The sequence below is a fragment of the Haliotis cracherodii genome, unplaced genomic scaffold (assembly GCF_022045235.1).
Source record: "Haliotis cracherodii isolate W230 unplaced genomic scaffold, xgHalCrac1.p SCAF_4, whole genome shotgun sequence".
NCBI lineage: Eukaryota > Metazoa > Mollusca > Gastropoda > Lepetellida > Haliotidae > Haliotis > Haliotis cracherodii.
In genome coordinates, this window is record NW_027266297.1 from 27,348,803 (window position 1) to 27,368,412 (window position 19,610).

The following is a 19,610-nucleotide window of genomic DNA, read 5'->3' on the forward strand; positions in this document are numbered from 1 at the left end:
AAGGAGGTTGACGCTCAAATACCGGAAGGAAAGATTGTATTTAAATACAATTTCCTCCTAATTAAATGAGGACAAACGCTACAAGCATTTTAACCATAGAATAACTGTTTGTGTTAATTTTTGGATGAGCTTGGTGAAAATCGCCAGCAACAACAGGGTGGTGCAAATCCTATTTGGGTACCAACTGTCGCAATTCTTGACATTCTATTGAATTTTGAAACGGAGATCTTTCTACGTTTATTATTATTAACATGATGTATTATATATATGCCATCTGTGTGGACGCACTAAAATTGGTAGCCTTGTGGATAAAGCATTGCTTTGGCACCCCGAGGATCCGGGTTCGATTCCCTGTTCACGGACAATCTGTCTGAAGTCAATTCCTAGCTGTGATATGGTATAAATATTGATACAAACGGCACAAAACAAAACCCGCTCACTCCAGTGTAAGACGGGAGTGAATACCGTTCTTCTGCAACCTCTACTTAGACATATGAATTGTACGTTATCGATGCCCCTCCATGTCGTGTTCGCTGACACTGAAATTGTTTTGGGCTTTCATTGTTGTTTAACGCCGCATTCAGCAATATTCCAGCTATATGACGACAGTCTCTAAATAATCGAGTCTGGACCAGAAAATCCAGTGATTGACATCATAAGCATCGATCTACGCAATTGGGATACGATGACATGCATCAACCAAGTCAGCAAGCCTGACCACCTGATCCCGTTTGTCGCCTCTTACTACAAGCATAGTCACCTGTCACTGAAATAATCCAGCGTTATAGACTACAGGGACAATAATTATCTTTACCATATCGTTCATAAACACCGTGCAAATATCACTTCACGCGCACTGATGTATTGTTTAAGTCACGTGGACGGCATTGTTGACGTCATTCGAACCTCATTGTGACGTAAGGTCGAAATGACGTCGCACTAAAAACGACGTCATAGCTTAAATTGTGGTTTTCTTAGTCAGTCATGATCTTCTAAAGGGGATCTCTAAAGGATTAAGAAATAATGGGTAATAAAGAAATTATTACACTCTCATGTGTGTCATACTCGTGTAAGAATTCATGTATTACCCTCGCTCTCGGTCGGGAAATACAAAAATTCTGATACTCGTTTCGTAAAATCTGTATGACACACATGCTCGTATAATAATCTATGTATACTGCTATCGGAAAAGTACAACGTTGCGGCTTTGCATTGTTCTCTTGACGTCATTTGACGTATGGCGTCATTAGACTGTGCTCGTGTGTTCAGGATATGTATCGCCGTTGCAAAAAGAATTTTATCTTAATTGGCCACGATGGTCTTTTTCTACATCTACTCAGAATGTGTAAGAAAGAAGTGACATCACTATGGAATAATTGACGTTCATCCTTGACAACGGAATCGAAATAAATCAACTAAAGTATATGTAATTTCTTTTGCAGTTTTTAATCAAATAAATATTTTATATTGCCATGGCGAATCTTCCAAATGGTAAGACTAGTGTTTAAATTATTAACACGTCTACATCGTGAATAGCCTTGACATACAGGCTTCTAATCCTTTTTTCGTGCGTTTTTCAACAATCATATAGCCACACCTACTATCGATTGTGTTACAATTATAGATACAATCCCCCATAGCCAATACCACACCATTGATCCATCACGCATGCAAAATCACAAATGCCGTAAAGATATCATGTTAAAACCACTCTCCCACATATACAACGTGATTGTAATTGGATCTGATCCTATGTTTAAAACGTTGCGTGCCAACTTCCAAGACAATATCTCTTAAAGCAAACTTTGGCAGTTCCACAACACAGCTTTAAATAACGTGCTCGTACATGATAGAATAAATATAAGCTATTGATTTATTTTGTTTACGATTATATTGCCAAGCAACGATAAACATGGACAGCTTACCAACGTTACCGAAACTCTCGAATTGAGTAAACTATTTATAAAACAGTTTAATCAAACGTAAACCGATAATAGCGATAGGAACAACGACTTCTTGTTTTTCTCAGCGCGAGAGCTCGCCACGTGTGATAGTGGATAACACACCCGGAACTCGGCTAATAGCCATGGCGCGACTCGAGCATCAGTTGCATGTGGTTGTTGCGGTCATTTTGACCCTCCCGGGCAATTGCTGGGGGTATGAGGGCGCGTGCAGGCAGACCGACGAGGGGGTGAAGTGTGATAGTGAGGAGAGGTACCGACTCACCCGTCTGGACGGAGGCAAGGTGAGCGGCGCTTGTTGTTTACGTTTCATCGACAGCGTTTCCATATTGCGTTGGATGTCTAAACGTGACTGGATGTAACAAAGCTCTCTTCTGTGTATGTATTGCCATGCATTGTGGACATACAGGAAGCGGCGTATCTGACAACCGATACACGATTTATATTCAGTGATACTGGTTGTGATATGCAATTAAAGACATGTATTTACCAATACAGTTTGATCCAATAATAAGCAGCTGATAAGTACTAAATAATCAGGGTCATTTGAAAGTCCGCTATATAACGAGTTACTGACGTAATATTGAATCATAATAATGTTACATCGTGTCAAGACCACAGATTAGTATTTTATCAAATGTGGGAAGTATTTGTGTCATGGATAACGCCGGAAACGTAGAATTTCGTTGAATTTCAGAGTTTTAAACCGAATTATAATGGGTCATCTCACAGAATCGCTATGTATAGGTAGTATTCTTGTAAGTCTCCTTCAGAATATAATAATCACACGGTTTGTCATGCAAGGGGTGACTTCAGATATTGTTTGAATTGTCTATATATCCAGAGTCTGAATACAGTCCTTTGTCAGGAAATGCTCTTGTCTCGCCATGCACAGCTGACTATTTTATGTCACTTCACTTAATATTACAATGCGCCAACATTGCTCCTATTCACCAGTGTTAAGTGGCTTAAAGCAGATCAGTGCCCGATACATATTGAGTCTAATATTTTGATTTGTTATTAAATATCCACGAATCCACCTAAGCATCCAAGAACAGGTAGAATTTAGCTTTAGGAATAAGATTTTTAAAAAGTTTGATTTAACCATATTTAAACATTAAGTTTGCTTGCCTGTGTTGCAATAGTCATACAGACCCTGGAACAAATATATGCAATACAGCCCATGCAAGTCTATGGTAGTTGGCAGATCTAAAGTTACTGCAGTTACAGTTTCTGAAAATGAAGAGTATCTGGGCACATTTTTAATATATTTTATTAAGATAATTTAACAACTGGTTTTTTTTCTTTAATATGTTTTCATTTGAGAAACTAGACATTAGCCTAAAGTTGCATTTGCATATGTCTTGTTTACAGCCAAGACTTTTTTTCTTTTTTTTTTGACATTTTTTATTCTTTTCAAAGGGTTGTACACCAGGTTCAGAGGTTACACAGTAGGTTTAGTCAATTGAAGTGAAAATACGTTACATGGATGTACATTTCTTGTGATATAAATATAGCATGCATAACTGAAACACACACACACACACACACACACACACACACATGATATGCCTCAAGAAGAGCATGAAAAGTTGTATTGAAAGTCAGATATAACTAAAACAATTATGATAGTATTGCTATTTGAGGCGTAACTGATCTATAGCCTTATTGTACAGGGTATGATTATTATTTTAATTTGTGTAGGATTTTTCCCCATTTTCGTTCAAATTGTAATAGACCATTGTTTTTTGTGGCAATGAATTTTTCAATCATCGCTGACTCTTTTAGTATTTTCCTAAAATTAAAAAAAATTGGTTTCTCACCCTTAATACTTGATATATATATATATATATATCTTTTACTGGATATTATAATATGATTAAGTAAAAGTTTATTTTTGTCGAATCCAAAAATAACTGAGTATTTGGTAAGTGAGATCCTAGTATTTGTGTCAAGGTTTAAAAAGGCCAAGACTTACCTCTTTCTAATTTCTTCCCTAAATACTGATGTATATTGTAGATATTCATTCCTCCACATTTCTCCATCCTGTTACCATAAATATCTGGGAGACTTCATCTTTACATCTTTCTTTAGGAAGTGACATCACCATCGCCTTACTCCTTCATCAGGTGAATAAATGCTATATCACCTACCAGCACCAATTATATGTTAGCTTCCCTTGTTAGTTTCCACCTTTGTTATCTTTTAACTTTTGCTGTTCTTACAGGTACATATATATGTTCTCTGCCTCATAGCATTTATTCACCCGATGAAGGAGTAAGTATGTATGTTCTGTTCCTCATTATAAAGAAGTTGACTTCCATAAATTCTCTTCCATAACTTACTTGTCCACACAACATCGTCTTTTTAACACCTTCTGTACCTAAAAGCTTTTTTTACCATACCATGCAAGAAATCATTGTGTTATGTGTAATTCATGACACATGACACAGTCTTCATAGATCTAAGATTTTACATATTTGGACCAGTGTATCTCTGTTTAAACTTTCATAAATTGATGGGACCAGGCAGCAACTTGGTTTTGTCCTGTGCTACTTGGTTTAGTCTGGTGCAACTTGTTTTAGTCTGGTGCAACTTGGTTTAGTCTGGTGCAACTTGGCTTAGTCTGGTGCAACTTGGTTTTCATGTCAACATGCACCTGGTGCAAGTTAAATCAAATTCCTTAAATCGAGGGGCACGGGTAGCCCAGTAGTCTAAGGCGCTGCGATTCACTGTGCAGAGTTCTGTCCCTTGGGCACGCCAGAAACATGATTGTGGGTTCGAATCCCGGTTCTCCCCGATTATGTTTCTAGGTTTGTCAGCACCATACCTGTGCTCGTGGGTTTCACCAAAGTGGTAAACGTCTTAGACCTGCATGATTTCGGGCTTTCCTCCCACATTAAGCTGACACGCCATGATATAACTGGAATACTGTTAAAAGCAGCGTTAAACCCAACTCACACACTCCTTAAATCGAGCCCTAGAGTGGCTGGCTGATTTTAGTGTGCTGCCATTTAAATCAGGAAGCTGTGGTAACGATTGGCCCAAGTATTTATCATAATAAATTGTAAAAACAAGGATGATATTCATTTGGTATGTTTGTCATTTGGAACCAGTACCGGTACTTTAGACAACAGGCTTTGTAGAGTCATCTTTGTTGTCTTTGCAAGTGAATGAGTGAGTGAGTATGGTTTTACGCCGCTTTTAGCAATATTCCAGCAATATCACGGGGGGGGGGGGGGGACACCAGAAATGGGCTTCGCACATTGTACCCATGTCGAGAATCGAACCCGGGTTTTCAGCATGACGAGCGAACGCTTTAACCACTAGCCCACCCGACCGCCCCTTGTCTTTGCAAGAGCATGTCAGGATTTTCATCAACGTTGAATATTTCCCCCAAAACTCACACTTTGAAAGGCAAGGTCTCACTGTGAAGAGGCAATCAATTATCTCACTGTTGGTCTTAGTTTTGAAATATGACCACAGACCGATCTATTGGCAAGGATTATCTTGTACAAGTATACAAACAACTGAACCAATTTGATGAGAGTGTTCTCTTGAAAGCTGTATTCAGAGAGAGTATACTAGAGTTACTTCCCTTTGCAGAGAAATGTCTTGTCAAAGAAGGTTGACATAGTGTGTTAACATGGTTAATGCTGATCATTTAATTCCTGTATAATATACGTTCACCATAAGTAATGTTATCATGCTGCGTTTGAGGTTATGGATATGGCTTTTGTTACTAAAATTCCTAATTCAGGACTCCAGATATTTTTTGATCATGAGAAAAACAATATATGAGTATTTATTCACATGTACAAAATATATTGAATACTCCAAGAAAACAGTCAGTACCCAGTGTGAATGATAATGTGAAATACACAATGGTAAAAAAATTAATTAAAGGCCTGATACATTTCTTTCTTTGTGATGTCTACAGGTGGGGGACATCAAGGAGGTGACACTAGATGGCAGGACGGTGACCTTGAAGACTCTCAGTTTGAAACCATTGTTATTTGGTGAGGAACCTATTAAAAAAATAATATTGTTGAAAAAGACTTAAAGATGTGTTAAATGCTCAGGGCGCTCTCAAAATTAGAAATAGGGGGCTCTTATTAGAATATTACTTTGGTGGCAAAAAAACAGTTGAAAGATAAATTTCGTGGTTTATGCTGACAGATATATTTACCAAGAATTTAATTGCCCATAATTAAGGGTGCATAAAGCACACAAGTGCGTAGTATACGCGAAAAAATAAGTCTTGTGTACATTGATCAATCGGAAGGGGTGCCAATTGGGATTGTTCACTAGCCAATATATTAGCAAATATCGCCGTGGGCACTTATTAGAGCCGGGCACTTATTACGTCGAATACGGTATATTTTTGTGACAGTTTTATTGTTTAGCAGCTGTTTTCTAAACATAAAACTTAATATGTCACAAATATATCACACCAGCCCTTAGGCAGATGAAATGGAGATTAAATGGTCAGTATGGCCGAGCGGTTTCAGTCCTTTAATCACTTGTAAAGGGCTGCCCAGCAACACTGTTGAATTATGTGGCATTGAGACCCATTGATAGATTTCTGCTGTAAATGAGAGCACTTAGTACCATCCAAAAACAGCTTTCACTGAATTTCTTTTAAAATAACGATCACATATTAGAAAATTATATTGTTTTGAAAATAATAATAATGTATTTGCATCTGAAAACAATGAAAGTTTGCATATACCACGCAGAAGAAGTTCAGATTATTTCATATTACTATACTTAGTCTGTCATGCCATGACAGATTAACTATTGTATTATGAAAGAATTGGGTGTTCTTAAATTCTTTTGAGTACCATACATGTCAGTTAATTAAACACATTCTGAGTTAATGATTTTTTGCATTTCATTCTGACTGCTTTAAGCATGGTGAGCCAATATGTTTATATCATTAGCATTACAGTTAGTTTGGTGTACATTTCTATCTGCAATAGACTTTTTTCAACAAGTGAAAACAATTTTGCATCAGATTTCTCAAAATGTAGGTCAGTCAGGATTACTCGATTGGTCATTACAAATAAAAAAATTGAATGGTTTTTTTAGGGCCTAAAATACAAAAGAAAATGTTTCATGAGATGCATTAACTTTGCAGCAACAGTCTCTTTAGTACATATAGTATTGTTTTACCAGAAATCCCTGACTTCTTGACGGCGGAGGAATGTGACCATTTCGTGTCTCTGGCAAAGTCTGAGGGGCTGGAGAACAGTCAGACCACCACTGGGGGTGGGGCGGCACCCCCTCGCTTCCAGATCCTTGACAGCAATGGGGACAAAAAATTAACAGTTGATGAAGTAACTACAGTGTTTCAAACTGGGGAACTCTTATCTGAAATTATTGATATTTATGATATGTAAATTAATAATAACTAAACCTCCTGGGTTAGAATAGTCCTTAATAGACAACCAAGTCAATTCGAGGGTCAGACTCGGTGGCTTGGTTGATGCATGTCATCGTAACAGGACTCCCAATTGTGTGGATCAATGCTCATGATATTAATCACTGGATTGTCTGGTCCAGACTTGATTATTTTCAGACCGCTGTCATATAGCTGGAATATTGCTGAGTGCGGCGTTAAACAACAAACAAACAACAACATCATAACAGGACAATGTGGATTGATGCTCGTAATAGCAATCACTGTATTGTCTGGTCCAGACTCCAGTATTTCCAGGCCAAGGTCATATAGTTGGAATATTACTGAGTGTGGCTTCAAACAACCAGCAAACAAGTTCACACAAATTATTTGAATTTGGTAATGCTCCCTGCTTAAACCTAAATTCTAGTTTTCATTTAATTTCCAATGAAATGGGATCAGAATCGGGAGACATACTTGGAAGTTGAAATATGTGATGATGTGTGTGTTTTCTTATCTGTTTTCTCAAATAAGTGTTTATATACGTGCACAATGTTCTTGTCACTACCAAGAGGCTACACAATAAACTGGTACAATGAAATTAGATGCAGAGTAAGTCAATGGTAAAAAACTGTAATTTGAATGTGTTGTATGCCGAATATTGTGCATATTGTGTAACCAACAAATTTAATCTAGATTAAACCAGCCACAAAGAGGTAAAAATGTTGTCAGAGATGAAGCAGTAAATAGTAAACAAAAATGTTGATGAAACTAAAAAAAATTCATAATAGTCACCAGGCAATTATATTTCCCTTCTCTACACTGATGCGTTTTCTGTAAAACAAAGTCTGTAACAAGAAGCTAAACACTTGTCTTGGGTCTTGGAATGGAGAATTTATGACGATTACTTACAGATTGGTCTTGAAGTTGATCAGTGGTGCTTATTGGAATGGGGCGCTTAATACAGCGAATATGGTACATTAAGTTAGTGTTTGTAAAGATGAGTGGTATAATTGCACTGTCACATTTATTTCAGATGCGGTTAACAATTGAGAATGGTTTTGACATATATCCTGACAATGAAGATGTACTTCAGTTGTAAGTCAGTCAGTCCTCTGTATCTCCATCTGCGAGCATTAAGGCAGACAAGTACACATCTTCCCGAGGCAAGGGAGTTAATTGACTGTAACAGCCCACCACTAGGCCTGATTTCTGGGCTCGATCATAGCGCCACAAGTGGCTGTTACGACTTCTATGTCCCTCCTATTGACCAATCAGATTCAACCTCTGATATCACTTGCATAAGCTTCAAACAAAATGGCGGCACCCAGTGAAGACATCTGATCGATAATCAAGATCTCTATTGTAATAAAACAGGTCTTATTTCGCGAAGTGCATCAGATCACATGAGCACCTTGATTAAAACATGTTCTTCAACTCTATTGACTGACAATGTAACATATTACTGTCCTAGGTCTATTTGATAATTAGTTGTGTTGACTGTGTATCAATATTTGTTTTTATTCGGTGTTGACCATTTTTTCGTTTCTGTTTAAATCCTCAGTTACGCCGATACCCGACTGGATGGCAATGGTGATGGTAAGTTTGGGAGCTGTGACCCTTAATTGTTATTTTGGGGGGTCTGAGGCATACACAGATGCGGAAGGGGATTCAGGGGTGTACAATTTTAAAGCATCCTCAATATTTATGCATTCATAATTGAGACAGTGATCAGGTGTACTAGCATTAGACACATACCGTCATTGCTATATTAAGGGCCTGGGACACATTCTACATTGAGCGATATTAGCGCTAAGACTATCGTAACTCCCATACTTTAACATAGACTTATGACAATTGTAGCGCTATGATTACTTTGTGGAATGGACCCCTCTCAGTTACGTGTTCCCTGACAAACTTCTTGATAAGGTTGAGTGAGTATGGTTTTACGCCGCTTTAAGCAATATTTCACCAATATCACAGCAGGGGACACCAGAAATCGGTTTCACACATAGTACCCATGTGGGGAATCGAACCTGGGTCTTCTGCGTGACGAGCAAACGCTTAAACCACTAGGCTACCCCATTGCCCCATTGACAAGTTTGTAAATAATCTTTATATAATATTCTTTCAATAATGGTCAAAAAAGTTTAAACAAGCGTTTGGCACAGGCCTCAATTTGCTGTGCAGAGTTCCCTCACTTAGGTATACTATAAATCTATGATCATGGGTTTGAATTCCTATTCACGCTGATTTTTCTAGGTTTGTCAGCATTATGCCTGTGCTTGTTGGTTTCTGCAAAGTGGTAAATATCTCAGACCTGCATCACTCCAGGCTTTCCTCCCACATCTAGGTTACATGCCGTGATATAACTGGAATACTGCTATGAGCAGCATCAAATCACTCAGTCACTGTGTTGCAGGTGTGATCACACCAGATGAGATGGAGACTTTGACCCCTGATGGGATGCAGAAATATTTGTCAGATTTCGTCAAGAAACAACCTGAAAAACACTCTCGCTTCAGCAACCAGGTCTGGCTGTACCCAGATAAATCCTCAGACGCAGTGTTCAGAACAGTACAGAAGAGGTATGTCTGAGGTTTCAGTGTTTTGGAGCTTCAATCATTTCTTCTTCCCGAGTTAACTGACTGTAAAAGTCCAGTTTCCACCCTTGCCGAACTATGCTTGCAATTCCAGGCTTGATTGTAGCGCCACCAGTGGCTATTACGAGTTACGTCCCTTCTATGTCGCTCCTATTGACCAATCAGATTCCACCTCCCATATCACTTGCATTTGTTTCAAATAAAATGGTGTCTCCCAGGGTAGACGATCTGATCGATAATCAAGATCTCGAAGTGTATCAGATCACGTGAGCACCTTGATTAAAAACATGTAAAGATTTGGAAAATATCTGTTTATGCTAAGTTGTCAGTACACATGCTTTGCAAATTCTGCAATCCGATGACATCTCCACAGCAGTTTACAAACCAGATGTTGATTTTGTTACACGATTTTGATTGGACTATGCTTAGATTCATTTATCCAGCCAAAATATAACTCCATAATTGCATCCTATATATATAGTTCGGCAAGGGTGGAAACTTACTTTCATTGTCAGTTAACTCCCTTGTCTGGGGAAGAAGCAATTATTTATACATTATATGGTCTTTATTATCTAGTCTTGTAATTCAAGTTCCCCTAAAATGACCTGAAGCATGTATGTTCATCAAATTCTATAAATTCAATAAATTAATTTGCAAATACAAAAGCAAGGAAGAAGAGAATTAATAAAGTCTAGAAGATGAACATAATGGAAAACTCTGCTGGAAGGAATGTTGATGGGGCTCACTAGACATGTTAACAATCAGTTCTTGGTATTGCATAGCCTGTATTTAGGTCTCTATTCCCCATCTTCCCTAGGCAAGAGTGTTAACTGACTTTAAAAGTCCAGTTTCCACCCTTGCTGAACTTGGCTGGAATTACTGGGCTCGATTGTAGCGCCACCAGTGGTTACTACCCTTATGTCCGTTCTAAGCCTCTCCTATGGACCAATCAGATTCCATCACTTGCATTTGTTTCAAACAAAACTGTGGCGCCCAGTTAAGACGATCTGATCGATAATCAAGAACTATGTTGTGATAAAATGGGTCTTAAATCGCGAAGTGCATCAAATCACGGGGGCACCTCTATCAAAAACATGAAAATGTTTGGAAAATATCCGTTGACAACAAGTTGGCGGTGCACATGCTTTGCAAATCCTGCAATCGACTGAAATCTGCGAGACAGTTTACGAACCCGGATTTCGATTTCGTTACGCGATTTTGATTGGACTATGCATAGACTGTTTAGTCCAGCCAAATTCTAACTCCATAAAACCAGCCTAGTTCGGCAAGGGTGGAAACTGGACTTTTATAGTCAGTTAACTCACTTGCCTCGGAAAGATGCTATTCCCTGGGGCAGGCCAGAAACATTTGACGGTTTCCCTAATTATGTTTCTTGGTTGTCAGCGCCATATGTGTTACGATTCCGAGTTTAATCGGCTTGTTCCTCCGTGTATATGATAAATGCATGCTGAAGTCCTAAATGTATTGTTTCATTCTTCGTACACTCAGCTGTGACGTCATATATACATACGTGTATATATGTGTATATATTCTATCTATACTTGTGTTTTTGTATCAAACGTTCAGTCATCGTCACCAGAAAAACGGAACATTTCGATGAGTAGTATACTCTGTGAAATACAACATCTGTCTATATTACATGTATTCAGTAAACAACCTTCAATAAACACTCATAATGCTTAACAGATATTTATGTCGTTCAGATATTTGAAATAACAAAGGGACAAATTGTGGCACAGTACTTTTATCGGTGTGTCGAAATTTGCTGTTTTTAAGCATTACAAAGTCTCAGACAGTATTGAGCATTGACATTTGATTATTACTGCGTACGTTTGTCCTTTATTTGAACTTTGTATTTTTTGATCGGATGGCCGCCTTCACAATCTCATTTAAATCAGATCTTATTAATTCTCGTTTCTGCTAAACATAGAGGTATGGCATGGTCAGAGAGAAATAGAGTGCTGTTCTGTTCTGTTGCGAGAACTAAGATGTCAGTCTTAATGAGATTGTGTTATACCAAACTCACTCACTTCTATTTTCATGAAACTTATTATAACAGAGTCTCCACGGTGACAGAACTTCCTGTAGAGCTGGTCCGTATGAGTGACTTTCAGGTAAGTCGAAGGGAGACAACCCATGTGCCATTTGTCCTTGAGCAGTGGGGTAAACGATAAGGATGAGGCTAACCAAACGAAATTTTATACACTGATTTTATTGGTCATATCTAATGACGAAAATTGGTTTTGTAAACTTTTTTACAGAGTTTTGGCCCTTGCTCTGTCTTTTTTTCAACTTAGTGCATACTGTGTGCAATGGGGTCAAGTTTTGTCAGTAACTACTGAAGTTGAATGAATGGAAGTTTGCATGCTTGTCTAAGAGATACATGTCAATACTGAGTTTGAAAATTGGTTCCGTAAATTATTTGTTTACAGAGGTACAGACCTTAATCCATGTTATTTTACTTGGTGCATACTATGTGCAAGGGGAACAAGCCTTCTCAGAAGCTACTGAAGTTAGCTTATAGATAAGCTTAGAGATACTATTTTTTTTCAAGAGAAAGGTCCTTTTGTGTGTATCAATTTCACATTTAATAATTTTTTAAGCGACCCTAGAGCCTATCTCTTCTCAAGGCTTTATGGGGCTCTTTTTAATAGTTTATATTCACTACTTTATGAACAAACAATCTTCTAATGTGCCTCATGACGGGGGATAGTGATAGCGCTGTTTTCGTCTTTATTTTGAAACTGTTTGTGAATGAATACAATGACTGTAAAAGAATTTAAACCTTTAACAAGATTTCATTTGATTATCAGTTGTCAGTCATATTCGATAATCTTTCACGTTACTGTAGTAAATATGTCAAGGCATGGTGATATGGAGTGATAACTTTTCTTTTTTTTGTTTAATGCCGCGCTTAGCAATATTCCAGCTATATGACGGCGGTCTGTATATTATAGAGTCTGGACCAGACAATCCAGTGATTGATATCCTGAGCATTGATCCACGCAATTGGGATACGATGACATGAATCAACCATGTCATTTGTGAAAGGACGTACAAATCTGTGAACCAACTAGTGATTTCCTATTCTACAGAACAGTACTCTTGAGAGCTACGACTATCTGACCATCCGATCCCGTTAGTCGCCCCTTACGACAAGGATAATCTCCTTTTACGGCAAGCTTGGGTTGCTGAAGACCTATTTTACCCCGGATCTTCACTGGTCATATTGTTATATCATGGCATGACAGATTTACTATAGTAATATGAAAGAATTTGATGTTCTCTAACTTCTTTTGAGTAGCATATAATGAAATTCTACATCTGTGATGCTATTAACCATTGGTTAATTGGTTAACGTTTCAGGTTGTTCAGTATGATGTCAAAGGTCACTACAATGCACACTATGACTCCTCGAGACTGAGCTCCACTGTGCCGTGCTGTAAGCGGTTTGATCGGAGGAAGTGCCGGATATGCAGGTTAGACAAATAATTAGTATAGTCCCATGTTATCTCATATATATATGAGTGAGTCCCATGTTATCTCATATATATATGAGTGAGTCCCATGTTATCTCATATATATATATGAGTGAGTCCCATGTTATCTCATATATATATATGAGTGAGTGAGTGAGTGAGTATGGTTTTACGCCGCTTTTAGCAATATTCCAGCAATATCACGGCGGGGGACACCACAAATGGGCTTCACACATTGTACCCATGTCGGGAATCGAACCCGGGTCTTCGGCGTGACGAGCGAACGCTTTAACCACTAGGCTACCCGACCGCCCCTATATATGAGTGAGTCACATGTTATCTCATATATATATGAGTGAGTCACATGTTATCTCATATATATATGAGTGAGTCACATGTTATCTCATATATATATGAGTGAGTCCCCTGTTATCTCATATATATATGAGTGAGTCCCATGTTATCTCATATATATATGAGTGAGTCCCATGTTATCTCATATATAGACCCGTGAAGATTCCGGGGTTGAATAGGTCTTCAGCAACCCATGTTTGCTGTAAAAGGTGACTATGCTTGTCGTAAAAGGCGACTAACGGGATCGAGTGGTCAGGCTCGCTGACTTGGTTGATGCATGTCATAGATCCCCGTTGCGTTGATCGATGCACATGATATTTATCACTGGATTGTCTGGTCCAGACTCGATTATTTACAGACCGCCGTCATATAGCTGGAATATTGCTTAGTGCAGCGTTAAACAACAAACCAACCAACTATGTCATATATACCACTCAATGTTTCACAGGGATACTCCTATTATTCCATAAAACAACTGATTTCTTTTAATATAACCTGACTATGTTTCTGGCTTTATCAGCACCATACCTAAGTGGTAAACGTCTCAGACCTGCACTTCAGTCTTTTCTCCCACATCAAGCTGACACGTCGTGATATAACTGGAATACTGTTCAGAGTGGCATAATCCCAACTCACTAACTTTTACTATTCATAACAGTTTCCATTGTTTTTTAAAAGAATTTGTTCCTGAAAATACTGGAAAAGATATTTAGAAAAAATAATTGCCAAACATACTGGGTACGCTGAAAAAAACGTGTTTGACTTCCCCCTTCAGAGAAATAAGATGTAGATCATAAAGCAGTGACCAAAATCATCTTCATCTCTTAAAAAAAAAAAACCAGGTCCCATCCCCCCCAACCCATAAATGAACTCTGGAAGAGTGAGTGAGTTAAATTTTAACGTCACACTGGCAATACGGTCTGTAAGAGTGATTTGTATGTATCTGATATGACCCATTGCTGACCAGTTACCCCTTGTGTTACTGCATACGCTGACGCTAATATCATGTAATGAATGAACAGTGAGGCAAGGTCACAGGTGCATTTGTGAAAGGACGAGATTCATGGTTTACTTGTATGTGATGCATATACCTCTATTAGAAAAAAGTATATTAGTGAATACATCAGAAATGACAGTGCAGTAAACATATTCATAAATATTATGAAGACTCAAAATACACAAACAATAAGTGATCTCTGTTTATACCTATTCATTCTGCAAAAAATAAGAAATATGTTCAATACCACTTAATATACCTATTTTCCAAGAATGCTGCATACGATGTGTGTGTGTGTGTGTGTGTGTCATGTGTGTGTGTGTGTGTCGTGTGTGTGTGTGTGTGTGTGTGTGTGTGTGTGTGTGTGTGTGTGTGTGTGTGGATGCAATGAAACCTTTATATGTCTGTATTTTGGGCCACTGGCCTCTATACTGAATAAAATTGTCTTGGAAGTACAAATCTGATTTCTTACTCTACGGGGCAGTACTCTTGAGAGCTACGGCCATCTGTCTTGTTACCCCTTGTGTTGCTGCATACGCTGACGCTAATATCATGTAATGAATGAATTGTGAGGCAAGATCGTAGGTTCATTTGTGAAAGGAAGTACAAATCTGATTTCTTACTCTACGGGGCAGTACTCTTGAGAGCTACGGCCATCTGTCTTGTTACCCCTTGTGTTGCTGCATACGCTGACGCTAATATCATGTAATGAATGAATTGTGAGGCAAGATCGTAGGTTCATTTGTGAAAGGAAGTACAAATCTGATTTCTTACTCTACTGGGCAGTACTCTTGAGAGCTACGGCCATCTGTCCTGTTACACCTTGTGTTGCTGCATACGCTGACGGGAGTGTGTTTGTACTTAGCAATTTTCCAGCTACATGTCGACAGTCTCTAAATATGGGCCAGACAATACAGTGATATGGGCCAGACAATACAGTGATTGACATTGTTAGCAATGATCCAAGCCATTGGGATTGGGGTATGACGACATGCTAAGAGTGATTTGTATCAATCTGGTACGATCTATTACAACTGTGTTGTTTCAGATACATGACAGTTCTGTTTTATCTCAATGATGTGGAGGAGGGAGGAGAAACAGCCTTCCTTGTTGCTGACAATGAAACTGTTCATGATAATGTGAGTCATTAAAGCTTCATTGATATGTCAGACTTCTACAGAATGCAGAAAACAAGCACTACAAAGACAATAGACAATATTATCACATTTTACTAAAAAAAGTTATTCATTTTTGAATTTTAGTTAATGAGATTGTCTTTATTCAAATATCTATAGATGTCGTCACATTCATTTTATTTAAATTGTATTTGGTATTCACATTATATTTGGTTCTCATGTGATATTTGGTGTTTACGTTATATTTGGTTCACATGTGATATTTGGTGTTCACATAATACTTGGTGTTCACATAATACTTGGTATCCACATTTTATTTGGTTCTCATGTGATATTTGGTGTTCACATTATATTTGGTGTTCACATAATACTTGGTATCCACATTATATTTGGTTCTCATGTGATATTTGGTGTTCACATTATATTTGGTGTTCACATAATATTTGGTGTTCACTCGAACCTGATCTGGGTCAATCCCTAAGGATGAAATGTACAAAGTTTCTTTGACCTACCGTCAACAGTAAATCCTTCTCCAGAAAACAAACTTATTTGTTATGATATGACCAAGAGGATGACCTTGACCCTTGACATCACATATCAATGTGTCCAGTACAATTCCTAGTGCTATTACGGACATCTACATATGATATCCCTGAGATCTCCAAAAACAAAATGTGTCGACAATCAAATTCAAGCAAAACCTTGATGCAACCTAATTTACATGGGGCTACTTAAATAGGACAATAAAAACAATATATGTTTTTACTTGAACGGTTAATCTACTGAAAAGTTGATTTTCTCAGATGGAAAACTTGATGACCTATTTAAATACACACACACGCGACTCCAAACAATTGGACTGAAAGTCAAATGAGTACATATAGACAGTTTTGTTTTAACGTGTAAAAATGTGTGAAAAAGGTGACAATTTTCTTCATGTCTCACAGGTAATGAGGGAGAGCAATCAGGTGAACCTCTACCGTCGTTGTGCAGATGCACGTCTGACTGTCAAACCTGGCAAGGGCAAGGCCGTCATGTGGTACAACCATTTTGTGAAGGAGGAGAACCAGTGGTTAGGGGAACAGGATGACTTTGGTATACATGGCGGCTGCGCGGTCGTGTCTGGGGAAAAGTGGATCGGCAACTTCTGGATAAAAGTAACAGATGATAAGGAAGAGGATATGAAAAGAATGTTGAAACTCAAGTATTAAATGTATAAAAGAAATATTTTTTTAAAAGATGACTTTTTGAAAATAATTGCATTGTTCTTCAAACAATACTGACATTTGTAGTTTTGCAAAAGGGGCCCTTGATGCAAATAGCTGCAAGATTGTTGAAGCTGTGGTAAGCTTTGGTTTGTTTGTTGTTTAACCCCGCACTCAGCAATATTCCAGAAATATGATGGCGGTCAGTAAATATTAAAGTCTGGACCAGACAATCCAGTGGTTGATATCATGAGCATCGATCCACGCAATTGAGATACGATGTCATGCATCAACCAAGTCCGCAAGCCTGACCACCTGATCCCGTTAATCGCTTCTTATGACAAGCATAGTCGCCTTTTATGTCAAGCATGGGTTGGTGAAGACCTATTCTATCCCGGATCTTCATGGGTCCCGTTCTAAGCAATACTCACGGACTACAAAAAGGGCCTTTATCTTACCTTGACGTTAATGGCTTACTTGCAAGGAAGTCATAACACAAGTACACGCTTAGATAGAAACACTAACCAGAACGACCTTTGATGTTAAATACAAGTTAATTCAAGTAGCAGAACACTATGGTTCAAGAGATGCCAGCCATTATGATTTGTGCAGAATCTCTTAATATTTTAACCATATTCTGCCTTTACGATTAAGCGAAATATTCTGATAGTTTTGAAAAAAAAAAAAAAATCCAGGAATAAAGATTTGTTTTGGACATAGTTCCATGCATTTTCACATATACAATAAATTAAGTAATGGAGAAATTGTGAGAATCTATTTGTTTCGGGAGTAGCATCAACAGATTTGAGATTTCTCGGACTTAAACCATGTTATGGTTGATATAATTTTGCATAATGACCAATAGTTGTGTCAGTTTTACTGTTGCATGTTCAGAGTGGCCTGTGAATTCCTGCTTCAGAGTCAACTGCAACAACACAAGCATGGCATCATTATAATTGTTTAATAACCAGTTAGTGGTGATGGGAAGATTTTGAGCAGATAAGGTATTAAAATGCAATGCAAATGATTTATTTTTATCAAAATCATACTAGTCAATCATAACAGTTATTTACCATTTTGGGGGGATATTACTAATCCCAAATATTCCTATGTGCCTCAGTTAGGGTCTGGGTTTTCTGTACACCTTTATTCTATATACTCATTAACCTTACAAATTGTATCTGATTACCAGCTGGATGTTTGAGACCTTGTTGCTCTCAGGTTTCTTTGGGGTTTTGGTTGTCTAGGTGACCTAGGCCAGACAAACCAGTGATCGACATTATGAGCACCGTAATCAAGTCACCTAGCCTTACAGCATGAACCAATTTAGTCACCTTGTACAACAAGCAGTACTGCTGGGGATTTCACTGTTCCCGCCTTGTTGCTCTCAGGTTTCTTTGGGGTTTTGGTTGTCTAGGTGACCTGGGCCAGACAAACCAGTGATCGACATTATGAGCACCCTAATCAAGTCACCTAGCCTTACAGCACAAACCAATTTAGTCACCTTGTACAACAAGCAGTACTGCTGGGGATTTCACTGTTCCCGCCTTTCGACATACATGTATGTAATCTAAACTAGTCTTAGTTGAACTTGGCGGCTCACCAGTCAAACAAGGCCCTCCAGCAGTCATGAGTGTTAGACTCCCTCACAACTAAGGCCTTATGTTTATTATAGTTGGTTTACAGCAGTATTGTTTAAAGTGTTAGACCCCTCAAAGGTGAGGCCTTTTATTTCATATTTGATTAACAAAGTTGAACTACAAAGAAAATTGAGATTAGATTGGTTGGTTGGTTGGTTTGTTGTTTATCGCTGCACTCAGCAATGTTACAGCTATATGACGGCGGTCTGTAAATAATCGAGTCTGGACCAGACAATCCAGTGATTAATATCATGAGCATCCATCCACACAATTGGGATTGATGACATGCATCAACCAAGTCAGCGAGCCTGATCACCCGATCCCGTTAGTCTCCTTTTACGGCAAGCATGGGTTGCAGAAGACCTATTCTACCCCGGAAATTGAGATTAGAACAAAATTATTGACTGTGGACAACGTTTTTGGAGTCGCCTAGTTGATAGATGTTTAGGGGGGGTGAAACCACTAGCATTTACTAACTGCTGTTCAAACCTGGCCACATCAGCACTTTTTACCAGCAGCTCAGTCATTTGCTGCCACGGACTGTCACTATAAATATATTTACAACAGTCTGCCACCACTGAACTTACACTAAACATTAGCCATGACAAGGATGACAAAATCTGATGAAACTATTTTACCTACCTATTGATCAGGATTTTTCTTCAACCAAAATATCTATATCTATAAACAAAGAATTAAAAAAGGCCACCCAAAGTTTTGTTGATACATATTTTATTGTAGTCATTTGTCGGAGGGTAATGTTTACATTTGTTGATGTTTTTTTAACTTTTTATTTTGTAATAACACAGTGAT

The 19,610-nt window shown here is 38.2% G+C and overlaps 1 protein-coding gene across 1 annotated transcript; it reads left to right on the plus strand.

Annotated features, from left to right (window-relative positions):
• Positions 1 to 2,067: 2,067 nt before the first annotated feature.
• Positions 2,068 to 19,548, plus strand: LOC139478877 (transmembrane prolyl 4-hydroxylase-like). Its single transcript, XM_071261550.1, has 10 exons — positions 2,068 to 2,245; positions 5,902 to 5,980; positions 7,140 to 7,300; positions 8,399 to 8,460; positions 8,927 to 8,961; positions 9,785 to 9,950; positions 12,046 to 12,100; positions 13,353 to 13,465; positions 15,865 to 15,955; positions 16,900 to 19,548. The coding sequence occupies exons 1-10, from the start codon at positions 2,087 to 2,089 to the stop codon at positions 17,161 to 17,163; spliced, it is 1,185 nt and encodes a 394-aa protein (XP_071117651.1). The 5' UTR covers positions 2,068 to 2,086; the 3' UTR covers positions 17,164 to 19,548.
• Positions 19,549 to 19,610: the final 62 nt, after the last annotated feature.

What these genes read in the sequence shown, in the direction of transcription:
- LOC139478877 (XM_071261550.1), top strand. Translation starts at nt 2,087, where the DNA reads ATGGCGCGACTCGAGCATCAGTTGCATGTGGTTGTTGCGGTCATTTTG. An exon ending in AAAAATTAACAGTTGATGAA is followed by an intron (nt 7,301 to 8,398) that starts GTAACTACAGTG and finishes CATTTATTTCAG; the next exon opens with ATGCGGTTAACAATTGAGAA. An exon ending in AGGAAGTGCCGGATATGCAG is followed by an intron (nt 13,466 to 15,864) that starts GTTAGACAAATA and finishes GTGTTGTTTCAG; the next exon opens with ATACATGACAGTTCTGTTTT.